The sequence below is a fragment of the Haliotis cracherodii genome, unplaced genomic scaffold (assembly GCF_022045235.1).
Source record: "Haliotis cracherodii isolate W230 unplaced genomic scaffold, xgHalCrac1.p SCAF_13, whole genome shotgun sequence".
NCBI lineage: Eukaryota > Metazoa > Mollusca > Gastropoda > Lepetellida > Haliotidae > Haliotis > Haliotis cracherodii.
In genome coordinates this window covers 29,956,221-29,969,005 of record NW_027266268.1, presented here as the reverse complement: position 1 = coordinate 29,969,005, position 12,785 = coordinate 29,956,221, and the positions used below count along the sequence as shown (strand labels likewise).

General features: G+C 42.0%; 1 protein-coding gene across 1 annotated transcript; it reads left to right on the top strand.

The window, feature by feature from the left end:
• The first annotated feature begins 10,874 nt into the window (after positions 1–10,874).
• Positions 10,875–12,445, top strand: LOC139459167 (scavenger receptor class F member 2-like). The gene is made up of 2 exons (XM_071240621.1): positions 10,875–10,980; positions 11,208–12,445. Exons 1-2 carry the CDS (start codon positions 10,911–10,913, stop codon positions 12,443–12,445), a joined length of 1,308 nt encoding a protein of 435 aa, XP_071096722.1. The 5' UTR covers positions 10,875–10,910.
• The last annotated feature ends 340 nt before the right edge of the window (positions 12,446–12,785 follow it).

Genomic DNA, 12,785 nt, shown 5'->3' with positions numbered 1-12,785 from the left:
GTAAACTTTCTGCAAAAGGAGTACTTATGTTACTGCTATGGGACTGGCCCAGTGGCCTAGTGGTAGATCGTCCACTCGGAAAAGGGACGGTCCGGGGTTGGATCCCCGGCCGTGTCATACCAAGAGACGTTAAAAGATGGTACTTGTTGTTACCCTGCATGGCACTCGGCATTAAGGGGCTAAAACAAGGACTGGTCGGCTCGGAGTCAGTATGCTCTGTCTGAGTGGGGTATCCATGTTAAAACTGTGGCATGCTATCTCAGTGGGTTGGCACTATAACATCAGCATTAGTCCGGACTGGGTACAGCAGCCACACACCCATCTCAACAAAGCTCAAATACCCATCTGGCCTTCACTACCCCAATAGCTCAGTCTCCATTGCGCTTAATTTCTCTATTGTTTCTCTGGGCCTCTATTGTCTCGCCCCAGCCCCAGCCCCAGCCCCAGCCCCAACCCCAGCCCCAGCCACAGCCCAAGCCCCTGCCCCAGCCCCAGCCCCAGCCCCAGCCCCAGCCCCAGCCCCAGTCCCAGCCCCAGCCCTTTATATTCTGTGACTGGATGCCTCATGGGACTGGTCAGCTTGCATTTACACTTCTGTTTGAGTCTGTATTGAAGCAAGTCAAATTATATATATGACGCGTTCTCAAAACCGGGACATAAAAGGATATTTGACACAGGGTGACTAGGTATAAAGTGTACAAGCTGTAGTATGAGAAGAAGTTACCCCCGATGACCGAGCAATTTTCAGAGGGAAATATTCCATCCTGTCTATGAGGTCTCATTCATAACTAGCCCGGTCAGGGCTTCCAGATCATACTGACCCATGGTACCACCAGGTAAAGGTCATCGTGTCATTGTATTGCACGCCGCAACCCGTGATCTGGGGCGTCTTGATGGATGTGTGCTAGTTTTCGAGGTGAAAGAAAATTATAGGAGGAGATATATTCATGGACTGGTTGGAACATCAGCTATTGCCCATTTTAAACAACCTCAGTGTCATAGTCATGGATAACGCCGCCCGGGAACCAGATACTGTCGCGTCAACCATGAGTAGTCTGAAGGCGACCATACAGGAATAAATGACATTGTCCACTTCAGACCATCTGAAACGAAAGTTCATGTAGAAAATTCGGCTGAATAAGAAACCAGTAAAAGCACAAGACATATGTGCTGGCGGCACAACACGGTCACGTTGTATTACGTACGCCAGTGAGACCTTGTGAGCTCATACCGCACTCAAACCGAAATATGTTTGCGCAATTACGATATACGCAATCTCCGCTAGTTATCAGCCTTGTTGAACCAGTTATCACGCCTTTGGGTGAAAGTACAGATTTATATACGTCATCAGCGGAGATAGGTGCTTCCTCGAGAAATCATCTCCAGAAAAACATTTACTTCTTGATTCCAAAACCGCAGCCTTCCAGTACACATCCTGTTTCATAACTTTTAACTATTCCATTATTTATCCAAGCAAATATGATCCAGTACATATCCTAAATTGCTAACCAATCATCGCACTGTACTTGTCAAATAAGTACAATACGAGTGTCATTCAATATAAAACCAACCTAATCTATTTATCAGATCTTAACGGTTGCATGTTTGTGTACGTGCTGTGCACCAATGTATGTCACGTGCATAGACAAAGTTTCACTGAGGAAATTGTATTTGAAGTCACACACGTGATCTATAAAGATGGCAAGGGTTGAATACAGGGCTGTTATTAGGTACCTCTACTTAAAAGGGAAATCGGGAAAGCAGATACATGATGAATTGTCAGATGTTTATGGTGACAGTGCACCTTCGTATGCACAGGTCAAATTCTGGGTTGCAGAATTTAAGAGGGGTCGGGTGAACCTGGAAGATGAGCCACGCCCTGGCAGGCCTGTAGAGGTGACCAATGACCAAACCAGTGAAGCTGTGAGACAACTGGTTGTCAAAGACAGGCGAATGAAGGTGTCAGAAATGGCAAAGGCCTTGGACATTTCAGAGGGAAGTGTCCATACCATTTTGCATGGTTTCTATCACAACAGGCTTTTAGCTCTCATACATCGCTGGACAAAGTGCATAGACCTCAATGGTGATTATGTGGAAAAAGAAGAAGCGAGGAGCAATAGCAAATAGGTTAGGCTGGTTATATATTGAATGGCCCTCGTAACAGCAATATTTTGAGACCACCCCCAAATCGGGTGACATTTGCACCTGTGAGAATGCACGGGCCGGTGTGAGGTCATCACCTCGGGACAGGTGTCGGGTAATTACCTCAGGTTATAGGCCGTTTCATACATGCATGACTAGGGTAGGCTAGATTAGGTCAATTTGCGTTACTTTGATATATGCTATTTTCATAGCCTTATGACTCGTATTTATTAAATAAAGCCAGAAAGACATTGTTTTAGCATTTCTGACAATACTTTAACTGATATTATATATTGAAAATGATGATGCGTCCATAATCTATGATAACAGATAACTGAATTTTTTTAATGTCAAGGTCTGTAATATAATAAGGACATGTCCATGATTGGGACAGCTTGGGGGAAAGTCCTTGTTTGACTACAGGGCAGTGGAGGAGCACCTGCTGACGTAACAGGAATGAAGGTTCTGATGATATTAGCTCTTGGTGCTCCTTGTCTTTCTGTTGACTTAAACCCATTCTGTCCCACCTAGCCGTCATCCAAGGTCTGGTTGCCCTACATGAAAATTTTGTAGTTGTTCCCACTGACAAGGCCTCAAATAACATAACCATTATATGTAAGCCTCACTACATTAATTGTTTGATCAAAGAACTTGGAAAATATGACATATCAAATAATGCCACATGTAGGGCCAGTATGTTAACTGAGGAAGAAATCTGCCAAAACCATGATCAGTACTGTCAACTTTTGACTTGACTCTAAGACCTGAAGACATGTCCATTCCCCTTTTGTACTGGATTCCAAGGCTCCATAAACACCCTTACAAAGAGAGTTACTAGTATATTACTCGGTCCAGCAAAAGTACCACCAAATCCCTGTCTCCAACATTAACCGTTACCCTTAATACAATCAAGGAAGACTTTCTTTAAATTCACTGAAAGTATTTGAGACACGTGGAATTATTACCATGTGGATTCTCAAAAACTCAAGGGATTTGCTTGACTTTTTAGCAATCTCAGGAAAGAATCAAGTTCCATCCTTTCAAAACATTTGATTTTTCAACCTTGTACACTACTATCCCACTTCATTCCTTGATCCATTGGGATTTTGTTACAAAACATATTGAGCACAGATACAGTTACGCAACCATATTCATAGGTTCAGGAGAATTTGTATTTAAAACGTGTCTTGCAGATGAATTTCGTCAAAACTGGATGTCAACACTCAACAATAGTACCCGATATATGATGTATTAAGAATATAAAACACTGTTTGAACCTGAAAGATATTTGAGTATTGACAATAGTAAACATGTACGCAGTGTTTTTATTAAATTAAGATGTAATGTTTTCCCTTTACGACAGAACGAGGGTAGATAGCAATCTATTGAATCATATTTACGTATGTGTCCTGTTTGCAATATGTCTGTTGAAGATGAATATCATTTCGTATTGATCCGTAAACATTATATCGAACGACGTAAAGTTTATTTGCCAGAATTGTATTGGAAATTTCCAACTTTATATAAGTTCAAAAGTTTGTTGTGTACAACTCATGATGATTACTAAAACTGCAATGTTATGTATATTATGCATACCAAAAAGACAGGGCGTCGTAAAATCCATGTAATGTGTTTCACTCTGTACTATTGGCATTACATTTCTTGTATATGGGCCAAAGGCCTAAACACAAATAAACTACTTTTGACTTGACGTTTTGACCAGATTGTCCAGTGATTTACAAAGAGTGACTGTTGCAAATGAAAAAAACCCCTTATCTGTACTATCAGAGAGCGAGTTGCTTTGTTATCAAACGTGCGGTTACAAGACCACACAATAGATACCATTGGTTGAATATGGATGCTGCATGTGGCTCTTGATAGGTGGTTTAACGTACATCTAAAAGATTTCAGCACACTGTTGTATCACGTTATTAGCTACTGAAGAACAAGAATCTGTTTTACATAACATGTGAACTGGACACTTGCTCTAATTAATGTTTTTACTTTTCATTCTTCGAGTGTATCTTCTAAACAAATGTACAGCAGTATATTCACTTTTCGAGATGCCCGAAAGAGTATATAATAGTGAACGATAAGACCGTTAATTAGAGACAAATAGAAAATGAAATGTGTGTAAATACTTTGTAACTATTGGATTTGTAAATACTCGTTCTTGTAAACTTTCTGCAAAAGGAGTACTTATGTTACTGCTATGGGACTGGCCCAGTGGCCTAGTGGTAGATCGTCCACCCGGAAAAGGGAAGGTCCGGGGTTGGATCCCCGGCCGTGTCATAACAAAAGACGTTAAAAGATGGTACTTGTTGTTACCCTGTCTGGTGCACGGCATAAAGGGGCTAAAACAAGGACTGGTCGGCTCGGAGTCAGTATGCTCTGTCTGAGTGGGATATCCATGTTAAAACTGTGGTATGCTATCTCAGTGGGCTGGCACTATTAAATCAGCATTAGTCCGGACTGGGTACAGCAGCTACACACACCCATCTCAACAAAGCTCAAATACCCATCTGGCCTTCACTACCCAAATAGCTCAGTCTCCATTGCGCTTACTTTCTCTATTGTTTCTCTGGGCCTCTATTGTCTCGCCCCAGCCCCAGCCCCAGCCCCAGCCCAAGCCCTTTAAATTCTGTGACTGGATGCCTCATGGGACTGGTCAGCTTGCATTTACGCTTCTATTTGAGTCTGTATTGAAGCAAGTCAAATTATGTATATGACGCTATGACGTCATATGGCACAGTGTTTGTTTCTTTATTTGTTGTTTAACGCCGCACTCAGCAATATTCCAGCTATATGACGGTGGTCTCCCTAATCGAGTCTGGACCAGACAATCCAGTGATTGACATCACGAGCATCGATCCTCGCATTTGGGATACGATGACATGCATCAACCAATTCAATGAGCCTGACCACCCAATCCCGTTAGTCGCCTCTGACAAGAAGCATAGTCACCTTTTACGGCAATCATGGGTTGCTGAAGACCTATTTTACCCCGGAATCCCCACGGGTTAGGGCACAGTGGCACACACATACACACTTGGGCCTTCGTGCATTTCTTGTATATGTATTAAAACAACTGTGTGATATGTTCATTAACCACTCTGGCTATACATGGACAGATGTGTTTGGTTATGAATGATGTCAGCATTATGTACTTTGGTCTGATATGACTGACTTTCAATAGATAGATTGACATCAGAGTTATCGGCGGTGTATGTTGCATTGGGATTAAAGTGTGTGAGTTGGACTTTACCACGCATTTAGCAACATGCCATCAAAACAAACCTATTTCTTAAGTGTTTCTCTGTGCATGTAAGCAGCAGAATCTCTGCACCTGCGCTTAGCAGGTGATTCAAAGTTAACACGCCGTGTTACAACCCTTCATGTAAAAAATACTCTTAATGTAAAACTATTTCACATTAAGGGTTGAAGTGACAGATATATTAATAATATTTTAATACTTATTGAACATTCATGAAACTTCGCAGATATAATTGCTCGTTACTTTGTCCAGATGTGCAAATGACTAATCATTTTTAGATTTCCTCTCTACAACGACCACCTGGTTGCTATATGCAGGTTTTATAAAAGGGTTTATGACCCCTGACCCTTTCAACCGATTTCTATCAAACATACTGTCGTACACAGGTTACGATACTCTACAAGGTAACCTCATTTCCGTTACTATCCTAATACCACAGTGAGGGAAAGGAGGACTCAGACCAACCAGACCAGGTGGGTTCAACTTGTTAGAATGGTCCATTAACAGAGTTTTCGGCATAACATAATAGATATTTTGAAGAAGTGTTACGCATATGACAGTTCAGCATACACCAGAACCATATGATACAAACGACAGGAATTCAAATGCAATGATGTTTCGGTTTAGAAAAAAACACCCCGGATTCACAAGTACCGTGTCGAGTTTAAATAGCCATGAAAAGTTAGATATTTTTCGGATATGAAGTCTATACCTTTTCTATAGCAGTTTAGTCTATTATACAGTAAGACCTTTATTGGTTGAAAACAGCGAAAAAAGAACATTAGGCATACGACCTGTAGAGTATGTAATGTCAGTTAGGTACGGACCATTCGATCTTCTTGGGGAGCTGACATAAGCTCATCGCCGAACTTCGTTCCAGGTGAGCTATAAATGCTATCTTTCGACATAATTTATGAATAAAACGTATTGGATTGTGAAAAGAGTTCGCATGACGGATGACGCACGCCATACAAAGACTGATGGCAATACGTCAAATAAGCTTTTCGGCCATCGTGCATGTATGGATAAAATTAAGCTAACTAGAACAGTCCCATGGGGAATTAAATACCCCCAGCAGACGTGTGATGATGTTAACATGACTATCCATACATCCCTCTGTAATCATATTGGACAACACAATAGCAACCTTTTTTGAAGATTATACGACATAGGGTCGACTATTTAAAAGAACAATCAGAGGTCTCCTTTCAATTGACACGGTACAAACTAAAAATGTGTGGTCGAGTTCGGAGTCCCATTACATGTCAATATACAAAATTTGAACGAAATCGGGCAATTTCAGACAAATCAGAGTCCTCCGTTCCGTTGCTATGGTAACACAATGGTCATGGAAATAAAGGCATGTCGTACAGTGCCCGTAGCCACACCTACGTAAAAAAATCTGAAAGAAATCGAGGTAGTAGTTTAGAAACTGTCAAGCGGAATTGAAATGACGAAGCAATAAAAGTCACAGAAGTTCGCCAAACTGAAAAAAACCAATTGCAATATACCGAAATACAAGTTGAAATGGCCACGTGTATAAAGTTTAATTGAAATCAGTCAATTAGTTTTGAAGGAATTGTCCGAAAATACTGAGAGGCAGATACCCTGAGAGGCAGTGATATTCACAAGGGTTTTCAAAGGGAGTTCAAAACTAATTGACTGATTTCAATTAAACTTTATACACGTGGCCATTTCAACTTGTATTTAGGTATGTTGTCTTTTAACGAAATCGAACTAAATGTCGACCAATCAGATGCCTCGGTAACATTGCCATGATGGTAAGAAAACCGATTCGGTTGAGTCTCTGAATATCGATCAATCAGCTCTGCAGATGCCGCTTTCCGTTGTCATGGAATCAAGATGGTAACGTAAATAAAGTCATATCGTATAGTGCCCCTGTACCAAGATTTAACAAATTCGGCTAAATGACATGTCAGTAATGACCACTTAAAGAAAACCTGTACATAACGACCAGGTTGGTATATAAAAGGTGCAGTGAAATTATGCAAGTTCCATGGCTCTACTATATGTTCCTGAGAAAACGGGCAAAGTTCAATGAAAAATAAATTTTATTACGAATAATTATAAGAAGCTGAACAAAAACAGATATTAATGATTCCTATCTTTTCTTGTTCAGTATATTTCAACAGATGACGCCACCCGTTGATGTCTGAAATAGAATAGATACATGATGACATGTACGTCACTTGTCCTTGACAAATGTAGTTTGATCAAAGCAACAACGTAGATAGCACTCTAGTACTGTTGATAGTGAGGGTGTTAATATTTAAGGTCACATCGGCAATATTTCAGCCATATCGTGACTTGAACAAGTTATGCATTTATATATTATATATCAAAAACTGTCAACGAAGGACAGTATAACAACTGCTGTAGATCGCCAGTGGATCGATGTTTATTATGTCAACCACTGGATTGTCTGGTTAAGACTCGATTATTTACAGACCGCCGTCATATAGCTGGAATATTGCAGTGTCTGTTGTACATGTGTTGTGTCTGTTGTACATGTGTTGTACATGTGTTGTGTCTGTTGTACATGTGTTGTGTCTGTTGTACATGTGTTGTACATGTGTTGTGTCTGTTGTACATGTGTTGTGTCTGTTGTACATATGTTGTGTCTGTTGTACATGTGTTGTGTCTGTTGTACATGTGTTGTGTCTGTTGTACATGTGTTGTGTCTGTTGTACATGTGTTGTGTCTGTTGTACATGTGTTGTGTCTGTTGTACATGTGTTGTACAGGTGTTGTGTCTGTTGTACATGTGTTGTGTCTGTTGTACATGTGTTGTGTCTGTTGTACATGTGTTGTGTCTGTTGTACATGTGTTGTGTCTGTTGTACATGTGTTTTGTCTGTTGTACATATGTTGTGTCTGTTGTACATGTGTTGTGTCTGTTGTACATGTGTTGAGTCTGTTGTACATGTGTTGTGTCTGTTGTACATGTGTTGTGTCTGTTGTACATGTGTTGAGTCTGTTGTACATATGTTGTACATGTATTGTGTCTGTTGTACATGTGTTGTACATGTGTTGTGTCTGTTGTACATGTGTTGTGTCTGTTGTACATGTGTTGTACATGTGTTGTGTCTGTTGTACATGTGTTGTACATGTGTTGTACATGTACATGTACCAAAAACAAAGGCATATGTGAGACTTATGATGTATAAGTGTTGTAATCTGGACACAAATGCCACCCCATACCATGACGCCTCCACCCCCAAACGGGTGAACTTCTCTAATGCAGTTTGGCACCAGTCGCTCTCCCCTTCGTCGAAAAACTCGAACCCTGCGATCGTTCCTGAACAAACAGAACCGACTTTCATCTGTAAAGAGCACTCTCGCCCAGTCACGTCGCTGCCACCGACGTACAGGTCGTGACCATTGCAGTCGGTGTTGCAGTCGGGTTGACGGTATAGACGGGTCAAGGCCATTCCACGGAAGGGTCGGTAGGCTCGTATACCAGCCGTACGAAGTCGTCGAAGGACTGTTCGTCTGTTGATGGCATGCCCTAGTGATGTTGCCGCCGTTGACGTCGCCGTCATAATCTGTTTCGGAGGTGAATCTGACGGATGTAGAGGTCTTGGGCCGGTGTTGTCAATCTCAGTCTTATTATGATTATTTTCAATTCCGGATGACTCATGTATACACGTTTCCAAACTGTTTATTAAAGTGTCACATGTTTTATACACTTCATACTAAAACACGTACACAAACAATAAAATATAACACCCGACCAGGTATGGCCTACGAGACACTAGACATAAAAAATATGCATAACATCATGATCCGGATAAGATAAATTGAGACATATACCAACACAATGTTTAAAGTTCATATTAAGTGAAGTAGGCGCGCACACACATATATACACGCGCACACGCGCACACACACGCACACGCCAAAATACTTATTCAGTTACGCACGCACGCACGCAATCATACACAAACACGTACACATATACACAGGCACACTAACGAACGAACCCCCCACCCCCTCCACACACACACACACACACACACACCATAATTTAGTGTTGGTCACTGGAAATACATTCTCAGCTCCCTCGGGAATATACAACCCAAGCTGCCGGTTAGTCGCTAGAAGGTTAACACTCCCTAGTTTTTCCCGGGGGAACAAAGCTACTTGAAGAGTCACCACATCTGCTACATGTGGTTCGGTGCGGAAACCCCAGAAACTCTCATGAGCTCAAGCTGCAGAACGTGGTCACCCATACAGTTACTCTCCGCCATCAACGTTGCTTAACTTTGCCTGATTCAAGACTTGAATCACTTGCACTTGATACTGGACCCCGTGACACCACGTGTAGCAAATGTTGCCCTGTCTTGTCTCCGTACTACCGTGATACCATGACCAAGCCAGCTGATATCACAGTAGTCACAGTAGTCATGGCTGTAATACAAAGTGAGAACGGAGGTTGATGTTTCAGGACCTTTTTACACTGGACTTATCGCCTTGATCCAGTATGGGCAGGTTATGTTGAATTGTTACTAAATTAAGCTAAAAAGGATAAATATAACTGAATTGTTACAAACACATTTTTAAAATGGATTCCCCGTGAGCACACTTTGGCGCAGTAATGACCGATAACAGTCATAAATTTAATAGAACAACCGTCTATCGCGGATCATTCAAATACGTTCCCAGTCATCGCTGTTCAAAGTCCGCTCACAGGGAATCCCCTCTGACAGCTGGTGTGGTCATGGTGTCCTGGTAGCGTGTATATTTAAGGCATACAAGGGCGTGCCTATAAAATCGCATGTAGGAGTACAGTTGAGCTCACATGACTGTCAGATAACGTCGTATCGGGTTGTGACTGTAAGGTATGTACCGGTGTGTTTATATTTCATGCAAAGGTGAGTAATTAAAGTATTAAGTATATAGAATTTTGATATGAAGACAATGATTTAAATAACAAAATGTAGCAGACCGATTTCCCAGTTGCTTCAGTAAATGAGTGAGCACCTTAGTCTGGGAATGATTGCTGACACTGAATAATAAACCCAGTTGTCTGAGACTATCGAACCAATCATACCATGGCCCAGCCTGGTATTTTATCGAAAACAGTAAATTATCCCTGAACATCCTTGAAAAAATTAATTATTGTTCAGTCTGTTGAAGAGAAAAGAAATTGTGTGCCACAAAAATACATTGCTGCAAGGTAACTTTTACAAAAACATTTTTAGGGTCAAAGTTTTAATATGAAAAGTCATCTGGTTTCGCAGCTGAACACACTGTCTAGTCCCCGCTCCAAAGCCACTCATGGTCGGCCCCTCAGTCGGCATGGTTTATTACGATAGATGTGCTATGGTGTTGTTCATGGCGATGCCAGTGTGAAGGATGTAGCTTGAGATATAACACTTGTAACTTTTGCAGTAATCTTTAAGTTCTGAAGTAATCTTCTTATCCCTATATATATTTTCATCAGTCAGGACAAACTGCTTGCCTCCTTGAACAATGAACAGTGGACAGATCCTATGTCTCGGGGTGATGATCCTTGCCATGCTGGCGCTCACAGACTCTTTTGGTAAGTACATGTATACACGTGATAGAATGAAATTATATTCTGCATGCCACATTAAGGGTTTAGGGTGGTTATTTGATAAAAGTGAAAACGAAACTGAGATATAATTAAATCATTTGTGGAATCTACTTGAAGGATAATAATCTCGTTTCTTAAACGACACATCACTTATATTTTTGTCTGTTACTTCGAATTTACCATATAACAACCATAAAAATATGTATTTTCAGTTCTCACGAGTAACGACCTATGTAACACAAGTGGTTGTAGACATGGAAATGGTCGGCTTAGATGTCAGTCATGTACCATCGGGTGTCACGGATCAAACTGCAGCTCTCCTTGCCAAGGAAGTTGTCACACAGACGGATGTGACAGACACACTGGGGAATGTTTCAGATGTACGCCAGGGTTCTATGGACGACACTGCGTCACACCCTGTGCACGACGATGTTCCAGCAGAAGGGTAGGTGGCGCTGTCTACTGTGACCGACACACAGGTGCTTGTTCTGAAATTTGTGATGGAGGACGGACTGGAGCACACTGTGATGAACGATGTCCGTCTAACTGCAAGGGGTCAGTCTGTCACCAGCATACAGGACAGTGTCTGGCTGGGTGTGAGAGAAGACGGACTGGAGATTCCTGTAACACAACCTGTGACAACTGTCTGACGGGAAGATGCAGCAACACTGGCTACTGTCTACATGGGTGTAAAGCAGGCTTCTATGGACAGAAGTGTGAGGAGAGATGTCAACATTGCTGGACCACTGGCTGTGACAGACAGACTGGAATATGTGAACAGTGTGAACCTGGTTACCATGGCCATCACTGTAACAAAACGTGTACTGAAAAGTGCTACAAAGGAGGAGATGGACACAGGCACTGTAATCGACGTACTGCAGCCTGTCAGGAAGGGTGTACGACTGGGTGGCACGGTCCGCGGTGTCACACGCCGTGCAGTATCTCCTGCAAGTCCTCCCTGTGTTACGGCCATGATGGATCGTGTGTGGAGGGCTGCGTACAAGGGTACTATGGGAAACATTGTCACAAGAACTGTCTGCGTTGTAAAAACAATGTGTGTGACCACCTTGGCAGATGTTCGGCTTGCATTGATGGATGGTTGGGAGAGAGATGTGATGAGCCTTGCGGCAATGGACAATGCATCAAATGTTCACGTGGGTTTCATGGCACTAACTGCACTGCTCGTTGTAGTGGGTCGTGTGTGGATGATGTGTGTGAGGAAGATGGTCGCTGTAGTCGTGGGTGTAAGGACGGGGCATACGGGAGTCAGTGTCAACACAGATGTAGTGAGGACTGTGTAGCGTGTGATCAGAAGACAGGGGATTGTACAAGACAGGGCGATGACGATGCAGTTATCAAACTTGACATGCTTGTAGGCACGTGCTCCTTAATGTATTCAAACTATCAACATATGATACCAGTTACGTTTGTACTGATCTACGCACACTAGAATGTGTGTCAAGTATGGTTATTGTATTATACTATCAAAACATTTATTATCAACATTTTTAAAGTATTCTATAAACTAGCACATGTTTCTTGTCAGTTTACAAGTTGTAGCAGGATCACTCGGGGTACATGGGGTTCTATGCGTCCCACGTTAGTTTTATACCACGAGCCGGAGGAATGTATAAAACCCCATGTACCCTGATCGATCCCCCTACAACGAATTTATCTTTCTGACATGTTTTGATAAACATTTGTTCGATTGAGCTGAGGTGAACTTGTGCTTTGTCACGTGGCTTTTATTGACTCGGAAAAAGCGTGCGGCTGTTGGCTTTGAAGCGGGG

Coding starts and splice junctions, on each gene's coding strand:
- LOC139459167 (XM_071240621.1), top strand. CDS start 10,911: ATGAACAGTGGACAGATCCTATGTCTCGGGGTGATGATCCTTGCCATG. Junction 10,981..11,207: donor GGCGCTCACAGACTCTTTTG/GTAAGTACATGT, acceptor ATGTATTTTCAG/TTCTCACGAGTAACGACCTA.